Below are 19330 nucleotides of genomic sequence, written 5' to 3'. Positions count from 1 at the left end.
TGAGCACAAGGAAAATAAAATCCCTACAGTTGGTTGAAGAGACCAGCATGACTCATTTATTACTGAAAGCGATCATTCACCCTCAGTGTCTGCACATGACGTCACCCGCATCCCTCCCCGATCCTGAGATCACACACAGGAGGCTCATTGATCCGCGCTGGAGACCGTTTCGAATGACAGTTCCAATTTGAAACCGACCTATTTACCTGCTTGTACTGTACTCCCATCTTACACTACAACTCCCGGCGCGCCTTGCGAAGAGGCGTGTACTTGGGATTCGAGTCCACCACTCCGCCGTCAGGTGGGCGTGGCACAGCGCTTACTCTCGCGACGTGGTTGGGTGGCATTTCAGGGGCGTGGCAGAAGGCAGAGTCCTGGGCGGAAACGGAGTGATTTGAAGTTGTGGTGCGTGAGTGAGGTCAGTGAGCTCAGAAGTCCATGGATAGCGTCTGGAGCAGGAGACGTGAGGGCTGCAGTGGTGACATGGACATGTCTGAGGAGCGCTTCTCTGCCCTGGACGAGGGCTCCTTACGCAAGCTGGTGAGTGCTGCATTCATTCCCCGCCAGGTGCCCACTTCCAGCGCTGGGTGGTTATCTCTCCCGCTGGCAGGCGGACTTCTTTGTCTGTTACTGATGCTGCGACTTCTCCTTGCCAATCTTTATGACTGGGATATGGCGCAGATTTAGCGACTCTTGTCTGTGGAGTGATAATGTGTGAGGATATAGGTGAGAGAGCAGACTGGGGATGTCTGAGTGCCATCGCCTGCGGGCTGTCTACCTGGATGCTGGCTGCTCAGGAAATGACTTCACCCCTGATGAGCACACACTGTAACGAATCTGCATGCAGGCGAGCCTCCTCCACTGCCCTCTTGGTTTATTGCTGTGATGTTTAGGCTGCTTCATTCTGTCATGTAGGCGTTGTCAGGTTTAACCCCTGCAGGCTGTAGAGTTGTCTATGGATGGCTCTTCAGTCTTCTCAGGTCATAATCTAAACCATCTTTTCCATTTGGCTCTTCCCAGCCTGTCTTTTCAGCATTCTCCGTGTCTGATTATGGTCTTCTGATTATGTTTGGAAGTTTAGACTCCTGTTGACCACGGAGTAAACTCACAAATGACAGCTCTGTTTCAGGGTTTTGCCCCCATCAGTATAGAGCAGGGCACTGGTTGGCTGACGGCTCTGTTTCAGGGTTCTATCCCCATCAGTATAGAGCAGGGCACTGGTTTGCTGACAGCTCTGTTTCAGGGGTTTTGCCCCCATCAGTATAGAGCAGGGCACTGGTTGGCTGACAGCTCTGTTTCAGGGGTTTTGCCCCCATCAGTATGGAGCAGGGCACTGGTTGGCTGACAGCTCTGTTTCAGGGGTTTTATCCCCATCAGTATGGAGCAGGGCACTGGTTGGCTGACAGCTCTGTTTCAGGGGTTTTATCCCCATCAGTATAGAGCAGGGCACTGGTTGGCTGACGGCTCTGTTTCAGGGTTTTATCCCCATCAGTATAGAGCAGGGCACTGGTTTGCTGACAGCTCTGTTTCAGGGGTTTTGCCCCCATCAGTATAGAGCAGGGCACTGGTTGGCTGACAGCTCTGTTTCAGGGGTTTTGCCCCCATCAGTATAGAGCAGGGCACTGGTTGGCTGACGGCTCTGTTTCAGGGGTTTTGCCCCCATCAGTATAGAGCAGGGCACTGGTTGGCTGACGGCTCTGTTTCAGGGGTTTTATCCCCATCAGTATAGAGCAGGGCACTGGTTGGCTGACGGCTCTGTTTCAGGGTTTTATCCCCATCAGTATAGAGCAGGGCACTGGTTGGCTGACGGCTCTGTTTCAGGGTTTTATCCCCATCAGTATAGAGCAGGGCACTGGTTGGCTGACGGCTCTGTTTCAGGGGTTTTGCCCCCATCAGTATAGAGCAGGGCACTGGTTGGCTGACGGCTCTGTTTCAGGGGTTTATCCCCATCAGTATAGAGCAGGGCACTGGTTGGCTGACGGCTCTGTTTCAGGGGTTTTGCCCCCATCAGTATAGAGCAGGGCACTGGTTGGCTGACGGCTCTGTTTCAGGGGTTTTGCCCCCATCAGTATAGAGCAGGGCACTGGTTGGCTGACGGCTCTGTTTCAGGGGTTTTGCCCCCATCAGTATAGAGCAGGGTACTGGTTGGCTGACAGCTCTGTTTCAGGGGTTTTGCCCCCATCAGTATAGAGCAGGGCACTGGTTGGCTGGATGACATGCCTTAGCTGCAGTGGGGGGTCAGGTAGGAGACAGAATCGCCATACACTATCAGAGACCCATCTGTTGTACTCCAATCCCCCGGGGTACGGTCACGTGTACCGCATGTTTTACAGAGTGGAATTTTCTGCTGCAGCTTTCTCATGTATTTTGCTGTGGATTTCACACTAGGCATTGCAGAAGGGCAAATCCATTGAGGAAATCGCAGCACAGCATATATTGTGCTATTGTGCTTCATTATTTTTATATAATGACTTCTTTTTTTTTTTTTTTTTTTGGGGGGGGGGGGATTCTTCCCTTTTTATAGGTTGGATTAATATTGTGTAAAGACTGTCAGGAGCCTATACGTCAGCGGAGCCCTAGCCTAAAGGCTTCTAATATTTAGCCTGTCATGTATGAATTCAGCCACTATCTGCTGCGTGTGGATTGCCGTCTGATTTCCACACACCCTCTCCGCTCCCTAAACTGGGGGTGTTCACACCACTGCCCCATCACATCTAGTGTAACAGCATTCATTCTCTTATGGGACAACATAATTCATTGATTCAGGCAGGAAAGCTGGTTCTGAAGACAAGCCAGGTGTCTCTGGCCCTAGACGATAACCTGTCATAATAGTGATTTTCGGCTTAGTGCCCTGACATGAGCCTCTCCGCTGTAGCTTACGTGAGGCAGCTTCTGTCCTCTCCAGCTGGATGCTCACCAGCCCTCTGTCTATGGATTGCCCAGTTATTGCTTCCTAGCCTAGGTGTGATCCTCAGAAGGCTTAGCAGGGCGCTGATAATTAACTTGTTGTCATCTTTATTTTATTAAGCTCTGTTATTAGATCACGATGAATCATTTTCAGAGCTGAGGTTTAGTGTCAGTCAACGAACCGAGGCTTCTTGTCTTTTGTACTCCCAGTAATCCCATGGGTGGAGGTGCTCCGAGGTGGGCTCTCCCATATTAAACTCAATGTGGACACCTCTATCTATTATCTATCCATCCTTTTACATGAACTCTGCGTATGTTTTTTTTTTTTTTTTTTTTTTTTTTATTCTAGTTGCTAAACTTTTCTGTCATATGTGGGTGGTCGACTTTTTAAGATCTCTGTGATCTTGTAGAGCAGGCTGTTATGTAATTTATATAGTCTTGAAATAAAGGAATGACCTTCCTTTCTATGAACACTAATACTGTACTATTCTGTCATCGGGGGTAGGGACCGACCATTATTATTATTTTATTTTTTTAGAGCAGATACCAATCTGTGAACTTTCAGGCCGATAGCTGATAATTTATATTCTGTGCATTTTCATTTTTGAGAAAAAAAATTCCTACACATCTGCTGAAAATGAACATGTTTATTGTTAGCGTTTAGCTTTTTCTTTGTAAATCTTTTTCATTAATACTTTTTTTTTTTTTTTACTAACAGCTCCCTTAGGGGCTAGAACCCTTGTCCTATTCACCCTACTAGAGCTCTATTAGGGTGAATAGGACTTCACACTCTCCCTGCTGCCCTGTGCATAGTGCACACAGCAGCAGGAGCTTACCATGGCAGCCAGGGCTTCAGTAGTGTCCTGGCTGCCATGGTAACCGATCGGAGCGCCAGGATTACACTGCTGGGGCTTCAATTGGAAGCTGCCACTGCACCACCAATGAGGAGGGGTGACTCTGTGGCCACTGCCACCAATGACTAATACTGGGGTTTGGGGGGGGGGGGGCGCACTGCGCCACCAATGAAGATAACTCGCCCATTAATTCAAATACAAGAGGCGGTTGCTGGCTGCAGAATCATATAGCCGCACCCGACCTCTGAGCGGTACCTGCGATCCGCGGCAGTTAACCCCTCAGTTGCGGCAGGGATTAACTGCTGCGGATGGCAGCTACTTGTCGGAGGTTGGGTGCGGCTATATGATTCTGTAGCCAGCTCCCGCCTCCTGTTGAATTTGAATGAATTAGTGAGTTAACATGATTGGTGGCGCAGTGACCACAGCCCCTCCCATCCTCCTCTCATTGGTGGCAGCAGTGGCACAGGGGGAGGGAGACACTGCTTCCATCTCCCCTGTGCTGCTGAGGGAACATGGATTGCACTGACAGCAACGCAATTGATGTTCGCGATTCGTTATCGGCAAGGTTAGATACCGATAACTTTGAAAATCCTGAATATCTGCCGATAATATCGGTAAAACCGATAATCGGTCGATCCCTACCGGGGGATTTACATTTGTCATGTCACCTGACGGTGCTCCCTTGATTGACGGGGCCAGGCAAAATGACTATGCAGGAACACAGTCCTCTCAATCAAGGAGAGGGAAGGGGTGCACAGAGTGACTTGGGGGCCCCCCTTGTTGCACTTAACTGCTTATTTACATATGGATTACAGTAGTTATCGGAGCTGTGACCTCCTAAGAGCTGAGCACCTGTGTGCCCAGGAGGAAATAATGCAGAAAGTGTATTGTCAATTTAGTTGTTTTATTTCTTGAAACTGGAAAACCCTTCAAAGGACAGCGGCCAATTACTACCAGATGTTGTACTTTCCTTGTATAGTGCTGCCGAATGTGCTGCACCTACTATATGTAAAGCCGTGTACCAGAAGCATCCCTTTTAAGTATAGGAATGTAAAAATTCCATTAAAGAGAACCTGTCACCGGGATTTTGTGTATAGAGCTGAGGACATTGGTTGCTAGATGGCCGCTAGCACATCTGCAATACCCAGTCCCCATAGCTCTGTGTGCTTTTATTGTGTATAAAAACCAATTTGATCCATATGCAAATTAACCTGAGATGAGTCAGAGCTTGAAAATATGACTCTTCTCTGGTCACACAAGTAAGATCTGACTCTTTTATGTTAATTTGCATATGTATCAAATCGTTCTTTTTACACAATAAAAGCACACAGAGCTATGGGGACTGGGTATTGCGGATGTGCTAGCAGCCCATGTCCTCAGCTCTTTACCCAAAATCCCAATGACAGGTTCCCTTTAAGTTTTTTTGTTTTTTTTTCAGTAATCTGCGGTGAACTCTCTGTATAGCGCCACCTGCTGTTTGCCCTGCTTCTAGTTTCTCTGTCCTGCTTACGGAGATGGAAGCACATACTGTGTTCCATCCTTTAATAACAGCCACCAGCTGCAGCAGACAGGACCCCCCCCCCCTAAGCTGCAGCAGACAGGACCCCCCCCCCCCCTAAGCTGCAGCAGACAGGACCCCCCCCCCCCTAAGCTGCAGCAGACAGGACACCCCCCCCCTAAGCTGCAGCAGACAGGACACCCCCCCCTAAGCTGCAGCAGACAGGACACCCCCCCCCCTAAGCTGCAGCAGACAGGACACCCCCCCCCCTAAGCTGCAGCAGACAGGACACCCCCCCCCCTAAGCTGCAGCAGACAGGCCCCCCCCCCCCCCCTAAGCTGCAGCAGACAGGACCCCCCCCCCTAAGCTGCAGCAGACAGGACACCCCCCCCCCCTAAGCTGCAGCAGACAGGACACCCCCCCCCTAAGCTGCAGCAGACAGGACACCCCCCCCCTAAGCGGCAGCAGACAGGACACCCCCCCCCCCTAAGCTGCAGCAGACAGGACACCCCCCCCCCTAAGCTGCAGCAGACAGGACACCCCCCCCCCCCTAAGCTGCAGCAGACAGGACACCCCCCCCCCTAAGCTGCAGCAGACAGGACACCCCCCCCCCTAAGCTGCAGCAGACAGGACACCCCCCCCCCCCTAAGCTGCAGCAGACAGGACCCCCCCCCCCCCCCTAAGCTGCAGCAGACAGGACCCCCCCCCCCCCTAAGCTGCAGCAGACAGGACACCCCCCCCCCCCCTAAGCTGCAGCAGACAGGACCCCCCCCCCCCCCTAAGCTGCAGCAGACAGGACACCCCCCCCCCCCTAAGCTGCAGCAGACAGGACACCCCCCCCCCCCTAAGCTGCAGCAGACAGGACACCCCCCCCCCCCTAAGCTGCAGCAGACAGGACACCCCCCCCCCCCCTAAGCTGCAGCAGACAGGACACCCCCCCCCCCTAAGCTGCAGCAGACAGGACACCCCCCCCCCCTAAGCTGCAGCAGACAGGACACTCCCCCAAAGATAAATAAATAAATAAATCAAGTTGAACAATTGGAGCAATAATTGGGGAGATCTCTGGATCCAAGTGAGGTACAGAGCTGGTTCTAGCCTTGTAAGAAAGAGATGGTCATCTATTAGATTATCTATGACTTTCATTTTTTACAGTAATCATGGCATAACCTCTAAGTTTTGCCTTGAATATAAAAGGAATCATTTGATAAAATCTACATGGATGTGGAATAGTTGCAGCAGCAATGAAAAGTGAGGTAGGACTGTTGCATCGAGTGAGGAAGCTTGTATATATCAAATATCAGCCCTTTGATTGTGAGTTGCCAGTATGGCATTAGAAGGGTTAATGGCTGTGATTTCCTGTACGTCTAGGAATTCAGAGTATTTACGTGCACCCTGGCACTGCGCTCCTGAGTCTTTCACCCTCTGATTGTGTCAAGGCATTTTTTGGTGTATAATTATTTCTGGGAGTCTTTGGCCGGGGGTTGCCTTTTGTAGACGTGACTAAATTCTGCAATTTTCCTCCTCCATTTATGGAAAGAGCTGAGGTTTTCCAATAATATCCTTGTCCATGTCTCCAGGGATTGTCAAGGTAAAAAGTTTACAGACGCTTTGCATCGAATTTGCCTTTGACTGGTATTTGTGCGGAGCCCTCTCTGGTGCACGGTGTCATTATATACTTAGGTGGTTAGAGTCCTGGCAGGCGTTCGGGGAGCCGGAATTTTGGTTTGTAACTATATAGAAGGTTTGCAGTTTTTCTTCATTTTATTGCTGAAATGCGCACATTCTTGCTAACTGTATGTGTAAATGGAGTTCTGTTTGCATCTGGGGCACTTCATCTTCTCTTCTGGTATAGGAATGGGAAGAAAACTGAAGCTGGCGAACAAATCCCTTTGACTATAATGGGGGCAATCAGAAGTCCATTACGGCTTCCCCTGGACAACATACTACTACATGCTGTGCAGCGGTAATCTGTCCTACGGCGGGGGTTTAGACCTGACCCTAGCCTTATGGGTATGGCTACTTTCACACTGCCGTTTCTGGGTCCGCCTGTGAGATCCGTTCCAAGGCTCTCACAAACGGCCCAAAACGGATCAGTTCAGCCCCAATGCATTCTGAATGGATCAGAATGCATCAATTTGGCTGTGATTAGTCTCCGTTGCGATTTTTAGACGATCACTATAAAACGCAGCTTTCAGCGTTTTGGTGACCGTCTAACTATGCAGAGCCTGACGGATCCGTTTTTCACTGACACAATATGATGCAATTGAAAACGGATCCGTTCCCCATTGACTTTCAATGCAAGTCATTTTGACTTAGACTTTTTTTTTAAAGAATAATGCACTCTCAGGATTACTTTATTCATTGGTCTGCCCCCCATTTCTTAAAAAATGCAAACGGATCCGTTCTGAACGGATACAAGCGTTTGCATTATTGGTGCGGATCCGTCTGTGCAGATACAAGACGGATCCGCACCTAACGCGAGTGTGAAAGTAGCCTAAACTGTTGGATTTTATTTAAAAACCTCAGTGCTGCTAATTTAAAAATAAAGAATTTCCCATAGGTCCTTCTCTGCTGATCCTGTGTTTTTAATTGTTGCAGTTGACTTCTGCCGTCAAGTGTGAGTGGGTGTCACGTCACTTTTTTATAATCAATAGGTTCCATCCTAATACAGCTTGTATAGTCTTTCTACCGGCCCATATGGAAGCTCCTTACAAATGTCATGTTATAGCATGCCGCGTTAGAGGAATCTTCCTATAGAAGTAATCATGGTCACATCATGCAGGCAGATTCCTTGTGCCTATATGCTATAACTATATGCCCACTTAGTGACGTTCTCCACTAGAAGTAATAAAAAGAAAGGTCGTACCCATGCCCCACCCAAAAGAAAACCAGTTTAGGACCAGAAGATGGAGTAATGGGAGCCAGTGTGCAGGACCGGAGCAATGGGAAGCGGGTATTCCCCTAATAGTTACTGATCCTGGAGAACCCCTTTAGCGCTTGTTCACACAGCAGGGTTTACAGCTCTTAAAGTCTTTCATGCACTCCACGGCAGAAACCTGTTGTCCACTTGACATGCCAAGGACCTGCCTGCTGCTTGGCTCCATTGAATGGAGCTAAACTGCTATGGCTTGAAATGGCAGTTGTCCACATACCTCGCCAAGAAGGTAGGGCAGCACCTTCCTGGACCTGAGATATCATGTCCATTGGTTTTATGGCTTATATGCAGCTCAGCCCCATTTTAGTGAGTGGCCTGGGCTGCAATACCAAGCACAGCCCTAGTCGGTGAATGACTATGTGCTTGTGAAGAGGCCGCAGTGCTCAGCCGAGTGCCGTGGCCTCTTCAAACAGCTGATCGGAGGCGGTGCCAAGTTTTAGACACTTGCCTTTTTCCAATCTTAACAACTATGTATACCCATCCTGAAGATTAGCATTGAGCGAAGTATTAGAATGTATGGGCTCCAATGAGCTGAAGTAGTTGATTTTTTTTATTTATTTTTTCTGTGGAAAACCGCTTTAAAAGGGTTCTCCGGGAATTAAGAAAATTAAAATACTTAAATATTACTTCATTATAAATAATATTCCCAAATACCTTACATTAGTTATAATGGCTCGTTTTGTCTGGGAGCAATAATCAGGGGAAACAAAATGGCCGCTGTCCTAGTAGTACACACAAAACCTGTCCTGATCACACAGCAACAGCAGGGCAGGTTTAGAGAGCTGCCTCATCCTCTTCTCTGCTCTGCTTGTCATGGATTGTGATCCTGAATACAGATAATAAGATCTTTAGCTGAATCTCTGTAGGAATGGAGATCATGAGCAGATGTGGCTAATGAGCAGCAGCACTTGTATGCAGTCTCCATTACCACAGTCTGTCCTGTCCATCCTCTCTGTACTTCATGTCTCCTCATGAACTCCATTCCCACAAAGATTCATCTATTATATTAAACTGTATTCAGGATCATAATCCCTGACAAGCAGAGAGGAGGATGAGGCAACTTTTTACCTGTTACCAGTGTTGTGAAGTAACTTATCCTCCTGTGTGATTAGCACTAATAGGACGGCAGCCATTTTGTTTCTCCTAATGATTGCTCCCCAGACAAAACCTGCCATTATAACTAATGTAAGGTATTTGGGAATCTATTTATAATAAAGTAATATTTACGTATTTTCCTTTTCTTAATTCCCGGAGAACCCCTCTAAAACTTGAAACCAAACTCCTGCTTCGGTTCTGAGGGACTAGTTGGAACAGAAGCGCAGTTTAGTTTCAAGTTTAAGGCCCCTTTCACACGAGCGAGTATTCCACGTGGGTGCAGTGTGTGATGCAAACGCATTGCACTCGCACGGAATCCAGACCTATTAATTTCAATGGGGCTGTGTACATGTGCGTTGGTTTTCACGCATCACTTGTGCATTGCGTGAAAATCACAGCATGTTCTATATTCAGCTATTTTTATTTATTTATTTTTTTTTATTTTATTTTTTTTCTCTCATGCAATGCTGGCCCCATAGAAGTGAATGGAGCTGCGTGAAAATCGCATCCGCAGATGCGATGCGTTTTTCACGGATGGTTGCGAAGAGATGTTTGTATACATTGAGTTTTTATCACGCGCGTGCAAAATGCATTGCCCCCACGTGATAAAAACTGAACATGATCGCAGGCAAAACATTCAGACTTTGCATGCGAAATCGCACATTTTTCACTGAACGCAATAGAAACGCATCCGGACCTAATCTGGACATGCTCGTCCGCAAGGGGCCCTAAAGGGCTTATCCGAGTTATGGGGAAATAAAAACATTACTAAACTCATCCATACTTGCATATACATGAGTTAAAGGGAACCTGTCACCAGTTTTATGGTGTCCTAACTAAGGGCAACATAAATAAGTGACTGATTCTCTTAGCACAATGCTGGGTCACTTTCTTTAATTGACCCAGTCAATCTGCCAACATCTTGTATTGAAAAGCTCCAGCTGATAATGATGAGTCATGAATATGCATGAGCTCCTGACTCTCCCCGCCCACCTGCTGCTGAATGACAGTTTGTTTCCATATGAACCAGCAGCAGGTGGGCAGGGGAGTGGCTATAGCTCTGAATTAAATATACGCTGGACTCAATGACATCACGCCGGACTCAAATCAGCTCATTAGCATGTGGCATCTTTGTGTGTATATCATGAGGTAACCATCTGTCACACCAGTAAGTGAATACATCTAAGGCTACTTTCACACTAGCGTTCGGAGCGGATCCGTCTGATGTTTCATCTGACGGATCCGCTCCGATAATGCAGGCGTTCGCATCCGTTCAGAACGGATGCGTCTGCATTAAAACTTAGAAAATTTTCTAAGTGTGAAAGTTGTCTGAGCGGATCCGTTCAGACTTTACATTGAAAGTCAATGGGGAACGGATCCGCTTGAAGATTGAGCCATATTGTGTCATCTTCAAGCGGATCCGTCCCCATTGACTTACATTGTAAGTGTGGACGGATCCGCTCGCCTCCGCACAGCCAGGCGGACACCCGAACGCTGCAAGCAGCGTTCAGGTGTCCGCTCACTGAGCGGAGCGGAGGCTGAACGCTGGCAGGCGGATGCATTCTCAGTGGATCCGCCTCCACTGAGAATGCATTGGGGCCAGACGGATGCGTTCGGGGCCGCTCGTGAGCCCTTTCAAACGGTGCGCACGAGCGGACACCCGAGCGCTAGTGTGAAAGTAGCCTAAGGTACTTTTTAGTAGTTAATGATTGATTATAATCTAACTAATTATATACAAATATCCACATGACAGGTTCCCTTTAACCACTTCCCGTCCGCCCATAGGATATAAACGTCCTATGGGTGGACCTCTATTTCTGAAAGCACGTTTTAAAACATCCTTTCAGAAATAGCAGCTGCACGCTAATCGTGCAGCTGCTGATCGGGTTGCCCGCTGTCAGTGACAGCAGGGCAACCCAGAGAGGAGGCAGGGACAGTGCCCAGGTGTCCCTGCCTTCTGGATCGCTGCAGACACAGCGCTCACAGAGCGCTGTGTATGCAGAGCAGGAAGCGCAGTGCGCTTCCTGTTCCGGCCCGGCGGTCATGTGACCGCCGTGACCGGAGAGTGCAGGAGCTGTGTGAGGTCTCTCAGAGACCTCGATCAGCCCTGCTCTGAGGCTGTACAGCGCTGGATTGCTGCTGTACAGCCTCTCTAGGGGTGCATTTCTTCTGTAACTGGGGCTACTATGTCAGCCCCAGTTACAGGAGAAATCAACAGTGAAAAAAAAAAAAGAAAAAGTGAAGTAAATGTCTCCCAGAGGTCTTGTATGACCTTATGGGGGAAGAAAAGTGTAAAATAAAAAAAATAAAAATAAAAGGTTGAAAATAAAAAAAAGTTTCACATGTAAAAAAAAAAAGTCCCCAAGTAAGGAATAAAAAAAAAATGTTAAAAATAGAAAAAAATAAAATAAAATAGACATATTTGGTATTGCCGGGTCCGTAAAAACCAGCTCTATAAAAATATCACATGACCTAACTCCTCGGGTGAACACCGTAAAAAAAAAAAAAAAAAAAAAAAACTGTGTCAAAACAAGCAATTTTTGTCACCTTGCATCACAAAAGGTGCAACACCAAGTGATCAAAAACGCGTATGTCCCACAAAATAGTACCAATAAAACCGTCACCTCATCACGCAAAAAATGAGCCCCCTACATAAGAAAATCTCTTAAAAAAATAAAAAAAACTATAGCTTTCAGAACATGGACACATTAAAACATAGCATTTTTGAAACAAAAAAATTATTATTGTGTAAAACTTTAATAAATGAGAAAAAGTATACATATTAGGTATCGCCACGTCCATAACAATCTGCTCTATAAAAATGTCACTTGACTGAACCCCTCAGGTGAACGCTGTAAAAATAAATAAATAGAAACTGTGCTAAAACAAACAATTTTTTGGTCACCTTGCCCCATAAAGTGTTATAATGAATGATCAAAAAATCTTATGTACCCAAAAATAGTACCAATAAAACTGGCACCTTATACCCTAGTTTCCAAAATGGGGTCACTTCTTGGGAGTTTCTACTGTAAGGGTGCATCAGGGGGCTTCAAATGGGACATGGCATCTAAAAACCATGTGGAGTTCCTTTTCTTCTGCGCCCTGCTGTGTGCCCATACAGCAGTTTATGACCACATGTGGGGTGTTTCTGTAAACCGCAGAATCTGGGTAATAAATATTGAGTTTTGTTTGGCTGTTAACCATTGATGTGTTAAAGAAAAAAAATTGATTAAAATGGAAAATCTGCCAAAAAAGTGAAATTTAAAAATTTGATCTCCATTTTCCTTTAATTCTTGTGGAACGCCTAAAGGGTTAACAAAGTTTGTAAAATCGGTTTTGAATACCTTGAGGGGTGTAGTTTCTACAATGGGGTCATTTCTGGGGGTATCCACTATGTAGGCCCCACAAAGTGACTTCAGACCTGAACTGGTCCTTAAAAAGTGGGTTTTGGCAGTTTTCTTAAAAATTTGAAGAATTGCTTCTAAACTTCTAAGCCTTCTAACGTCCTAAAAAAATAAAATGACATTTCCAAAATGATGCCAACATAAAGTAGACATATGGGGAATGTTAAGTAATAAATATTTTATGAGGTATCACTTTCTGTTTTAAAAGCAGAGAAATTGAAATTTAGAAAATTGCGAATTTTCAACTTTTTGGGTAAATTTGGGATTTTTTCATAAATAAAGGTGAAATATTTTGACTCAAATTTATGACTATCATGAAGTACAATGTGTCACGAGAAAACAATCTCTGAATGACTTAGATAAATAAAGGCGTTCCAAAGTTATTACCACATAAAGTGAGATCTGTCAGGTTTGCAAAATTTGGCCTGGTCAGGAAGGGGGCAAATGGCCCAGATGGCAGGTGGTTAAGTAGGATTTATATATATAAAAAAAAAAAAAACTCTGCATAGTGCCTTCTTTGTTTACATGCTGTGGGAGCGTATAACAACAATCACTGAGTTCTCCCTCATGAATATTTGTGGGTGTGAGCAATCTACCCATCCCCTCCCCTACACTGCAGATATAGATTACATATAGATATATATATTTCTTATATTCACATAGAATTACTTATGGGCCGAATCACTTGTGACGGGAACGCTGTTTTCACAGGGCAGAGATCGCGCATACGCGATTCCTCATAGGGGCCGGCCGGCAGCAAGCTGCTCAGAGAGGGGCGGGCACAGGGGCTCTGACGTTTCGTGTACAGAGCTGGGCCACTCCCTCAGGCAGGAATAAACCTGTACACGAGATGTCATCACAGGAGCCTGGAGGATGACGTCGGGAGTCACGTGACGCGCAGCGTTACGGGTGAAACGGGACCAAAAGAAAATATAAAGTAATTTACAAAATGATTGTTTAGGATGATATAAGGCACATTAGAATAAATATCTATAACTTGGACAACCCCCTTTAAAGTGGATTTCCACTTTAAAAATCAACTACTGAAGTTATTCAGCAAAGTCACGCACGACATCGTGAATAACTAACTTTAGATCACCGGAGCCCATACATGGATCTCCGGACCGTATTATTTCGAAGTGCTGAACGAAGCGACTTTGGATGTAGCATCCGAAGCTCGCTTCGCTCAACACTACTGAAGATGGATAACCAAAATGTTACTCCTAGAAAACTCCTTTAAGGATAAGATAGGTCATCATTATCGAACTCCTGGAAAACCCTTTTAGCTTTGCTCCTATGGTCCCTAAAGAATTTCCATGTCCTGCCAGCTTTATTCCGGTGCAATATTCTATTGTTTCATATAATTTTTATTTATTTTTTTCTTAATTATTTTAACAATAAACAAGTCTCCCAGATGTTTTTAGAGTTTCCCTTGTAAAGGACATATAGGTGATAATGCTCAGTCCATTGTTAAAAGTGCATTTTCTTCATGTTTCATTCACTTGAAGAACGTTACTTCCGCTACTAGACTACTGAAGCACTGTAAATGCGCTATATATGGTATTGTCCGGTTATACGTATATTTTTCTTACTCTTTAGTTACATTAGTTGAATTTTCCAGTCATTTTATGGAGATTACATCACTTTTACCTGCTTGGCTTTGTGGTGTAATGGAAAACTATCCCTTGTGAGCCAGCGGCTTTCATGGCCCAGCTGTACCACCTAAAGACTATGGTCCTGCAGGTGTTTCGCTTTCTTTCCGCAGAGACTTTTATGGCCGCTTTCCCACTTTAAGCTTTTCAGCGCCTTAAGGATGAGCAAGGGGAAACAATCGCTGGAAATGGTTTAACTAGTTTCAGTGGAGAAGGGAGGAAAAGTGCTCTCTAACAGATGTTAAAGTGTTTGTGGAAGAACAAAAGCAATATTCTATGCGGAGTGACCCCTTATAGGTGGGTATTGTATACATGCAGGGCTCAATGGCCTTTTACACTGGGAGAGAACACTCATTCCCGATCATTGTGTGACTGTATAAAGGTGCCGTCCATCACATTGCTCCTAAAACCATTATTTTTTGGGCAGCAAATTGTCCCGTGTAAATGGGGATCTGCTGAACAAGAACCAATGAATATGTATGGGGGCGAGAGATTGCTGTAGTAATCGCAGAGGTGATTGCATTTCAACAGTTTGTGCGGTTTATGGTGCAGATTTCACCCTTTTCAATAGAAAATCCACAACACAATCTGCAAGTTAACACATGTGAATTTGGTGCGGAAACGCACGGAATTTAGTGTGGAATTTATGCAAGATAGCCCGCAGCGGTGTGCAGATAGTAGAGTTGTCAAACTTATTTCTCAGAATGTACTGCAGTAGCACATTTGAGGGAGCCATTCGTCTCTTGGACTGTCTGCTTCAGTTATGTTCACATAACAGAAATTTTAGGGTCCATTCACACGTCCGTAAGTGTTTTGCGGACCGCACATCAGACACTTAAAATAGAAAATGCCTTTTCTGGTCTGCAATTGCGGACAAGAATAGGACATGTTCTATTTTTTTCAGGAACGGAATTGCGGATCCCGGAAATGCGGATTCGCATCTGTTCCAGCCCCATTGAAAGTGAAGGGGTCCGCAAATTGTGTAACGAATGCGGACCCAAATTACGGACGTGTCAATGGACCCTTAAAGGGAACCTGTCACCTGGATTTTGTGTATAGAGCTGAGGACATGGGTTGCTAGATGGCCGCTAGCACATCCTCAATACCCAGTCCCCATAGCTCTGTGTGCTTTTATTGTGTAAAAAAAACAAAACCGATTTTAGACATATGCAAATTACCCTGAGATGAGTCCTGTACGTGAGATTAGTCAGGGACAGGACTCATCTCAGGTTAATTTGCATATGTATCAAATCGGTTTTTTTACACAATAAAAGCACACCGAGCTATGGGGACTAGGTATTGCGGATGTGCTAGTGGCCATCTAGCAACCTATGTCCTCAGCTCTATACACAAAATCCCGGTGACGGGTTCCCTTTAAGCCGATTTTAGGGCTCAAGCACACGGCCGTTGTTTCGGTCAGCATCTGAACCACACTTTTTGCGGCCCGGATGCAGACCCATTCACCTCAATGGGGTCTCAAAAGATGCGGACAGCACATTGCTCTGTTCAGTGGCCCCGGAAAAAAAAAAGAGCTTGTCCTATGCAGACAAGAATAGGCATTTCTATCATGGCCCACCCGTTCCATTCGGCAAATTGCGGCACACACAACTGTAGGCATCTGTGTTTTGTGGATCCGCAATTTGCAGACCCCAAAACATGGCACTTCCGTGTGCATAAGCTCTTAGGCTTATTTTTTGCACAGAAATCCCCTGAGAACAAAGCAGGGAAGCTGCAGGGGAAACAGATCTTCAGGAGTTCATCAGCAGACAACATATTATGTCTTCACTGCATCTCCTGTCTCCTCCAGGATCCTTGGCTTGGACTTTGATGTTCCTGAGTGTCGTCATCTAAAGACTCTACCCGTTGGTGTGAATTATGGCCGTGTTTGATGGTCCTAATGTTGGAACCAATCCTTTCGGGTTCTGTGACTGCCTGGTACGGTTGGTTTCAGCACACCATTAGCTTCATCTAGGTCGCCATCATAAAAATGTGTTGTCCCTGCAGAGTCTATATGTATTGATGTTGGTGAGGTGGGAAGGGATTAGTGTGCAGGTTGACATAACTACCTTTGCACCGGCCGAGCCTCCTCCGCCCGTGGCTTTGCCATGTGTTCTGAATCCCATAATTTAGCATTAAAATGTCAGGCACGTGATCCATAGCTGAGAAGATTAGAGGATAATGTGAATTCGCATACCAGCGTACTTTCCTGACTTGCTGGAACAGTGAAAGCTTTCCCCCCCCCCCCCCCCCACCTATTAGTACCAATCACTCATCATCCTCGGATTACATCAACTTTCATTGTTCACTCTTTCATTTGCCGTAGATCAAATACAATGTTGCCCTGTCTGACTATACTGTAATTCCTCACATTGCTTTATGTGGGTAATATGGGGATAATAACAGGTTAGGACAAACCTGCTCTTCAAATACTGAGCGAAAAAAAGCAGAGCACGTGAAATTCATGTTGGAATACAGTGACTATTTAACTGGATTCAAGTCTGGTCATGTCATTTTTAATGTAAAGCTGGTGAAACCTCTGCCCATGTTTAGAATGCCAGCAGTGATGGTGGCATCTGAGCAGCTAGTCCTTAAGGCTACTTTCACACTCGCGTATTGGGCGGATCTGTTAGGGTACTTTCACACTAGCGTTATTCTTTTCCGGTATTGAGTTCCGTCCTAGGGGCTCTATACCGGAAAAGAACTGATCAGTTTTATCCTAATACATTCTGAATGGAGAGCAATCCGTTCAGGATGCATCAGTTCAGTCCCTCTTACATTTTTTGGCTGGAGAAAATACCGCAGCATGCTGCAGTTTTCTCTCTGGCCAAAAATCCTGAACACTTGCCGGAATGCCGAATCCGGCATTAATTTCCATTGTAATGCATTAATGCCCAAGTGTTCCGGCAAAACGGATCAGTTCTTTCCGTCCGCAGACCATTAAATCTGTGAAAAATAAATACTGGATCCGTTTTTGCGGATGACAACCGGAAAGACTGATCCGGTATTGCAATGCATTTGTGAGACGGATCTGCATCTGTTTGCGTCCAGATTGCCGACTGAACTGTCTGCTGGAATCCTCTGCCGCAAGTGTGAAAGTACCCTTAAAATAATACAACCGTCTGCATCCGTCATGAACAGATCAGTTTGTATTATCTGTAACACAGCCAAGGCGGATCCGTCTTGAACACTATTGAAAGTCAATGGGAGACGGATCCGTTTTCTGTTGTGCCAGATTATGTCCGAGAAAACGGATCCGTCCCCATTGACTTACATTGTGGGTCATGATGGATCCTGCAGGCAGCGTTTTGGTGTCCGCCTCCAAAGCGGAATGGAGACTGATCGGAGGCAAACTGATGCATTCTGAGCGGATCCTTAACCATTCAGAATTCATTACGCAAAACTGATCCGTTTTGGACCGCTTGTGAGAGCGCTGAACGGATCTCGCAAACGGAAACCAAAACGCCAGTGTGAAAGTAGCCTTAGACAGTAGGGTTAGGATTTCTTTCTTTTTTTTAATAGTCATTTTGAGTGGAATGACTACTGTAGTTCTATAGGCCAGATATCTGGGTACAATGAATAGTGCCCATGTGTCCTTGCCAACCTCTGCTACAGACGCTCTGTTCTCAGGATTAGTGGGGGTACCAGGGATCTTACCACTGCTAACATTTCCTAGAGGCTTATTTGCATATAATAAAACATTTTATCATCAAAACGGACACATATGAACATGAGACCAACGCAGATGCCTTCAGCTGCCAAGCACACATGTAACAGGTCAGCCAGGTTCATAGGTACAGATCTGCTGCCAGATGCCCTTTGTTGGTTATGTATGTGGCACTAACACCAGCCAAAAATGGACTTTTTTATTTTATTTTTTATCAGCAACGTGCCATAATCAGGCCTGTACAATTGGATTCAAGCAAAAATACTTGTCACACAATCTGACGTCTATGGCGCCTGCTTAATTGAGCTGTGTAGTCCACTCCATGTGGCGTAATAGTCCATTATAGCACTTTACTGTGCCACCACGTATATCTCTGATTACGGCAGGCGCTGTCCGCTGATGAGAAGAACTGGAAGTCCTGTACTTTCTATTGTTTAGGCAATTAACTTAATTTGGCTCCAAAGCCTTTGTCAGATGAAGGTGCCTCGTGTATAGTTTAATTGGTTTCTTGTTACTGGTGTTGTGAAATGCTTGGTTTCATCACGTTGACCTGTCATCAGTTATGCTCCTGTTCATTTACTAGACTAATCGTCAAGTACAACAGTTGCCAATTTAACTTCTGCTTTCTTTTCTGACCCTGGAAGTAACAGTCGGATGACCCTCCAGGTCCACTTGTATCAAGCTCTGATACCTGGGCCGAGAAGTGGAACAGTTCGGGATGAGTGTTAATATAGCTGCCCTCTAATCTTGTCAGAAGAGCAGGACAAGCAGAGAGCTTTTTTTTTTTTTTTTTTTTTTTTTCCTCAGATAATTTTTTATTAACAAGTTTTTTCAATATACAGAAAAAAAAAAAAAAGAGAAACCCATAAAGGGATGAGTATGTGCAATCCCATTGACACTTTCCAGAATTGACATCCAGTTTTCAGTAATGAAAAGCACACGATACAGAAATCTACCCTTTCAAATGTAACTATCATGTGGGTTATATCTGAAATCAATGTGGGTTATGTCTGTGTTGGTGTACTTTGAGGCAGATTAATCTAATGTCACATGTTGTGTAATTTGGCTCGTCTTTTAAGCGAACACGTCTGTCTAGAAATGCTACTCCGTTTTTTTTTTACACCACTTCCCTATTGGACTGACTTATATGCAGTGATAAAACTGGAGTGAAACTAACATGGCTGACCACACGAACGTTCCAGCCCACTTTTCGAAACTGAAGTGGTGTAAGAGTCAAAATAATTGACCTCAAGAAGCCACACGGCCTATTTTATGACTTTCTGAAGGCAGGAATCTGGAGTGCAGGTCTTGATAAATTTCC

The 19330-nt window shown here is 45.5% G+C and overlaps 1 protein-coding gene across 2 annotated transcripts in view; it reads left to right on the top strand.

The window, feature by feature from the left end:
- Nucleotides 1-399: 399 nt before the first annotated feature.
- The window catches only part of SMTN (smoothelin), a 141038-nt gene continuing 122107 nt past the window's right edge, over nucleotides 400-19330 (top strand). For both annotated transcript variants that reach the window (XM_040416718.1, XM_040416719.1), the window contains exon 1: nucleotides 400-540. In XM_040416718.1, coding sequence (XP_040272652.1) covers nucleotides 439-540 — 102 coding nt within the window. In that variant the 5' untranslated portion in view covers nucleotides 400-438. The remainder of the gene's footprint in view (nucleotides 541-19330) is intronic.

The sequence above is a fragment of the Bufo bufo genome, chromosome 2 (assembly GCF_905171765.1).
Source record: "Bufo bufo chromosome 2, aBufBuf1.1, whole genome shotgun sequence".
NCBI classification, from domain to species: Eukaryota; Metazoa; Chordata; class Amphibia; order Anura; family Bufonidae; genus Bufo; species Bufo bufo.
This window is presented reverse-complemented; position numbering and strand designations above follow the sequence as displayed.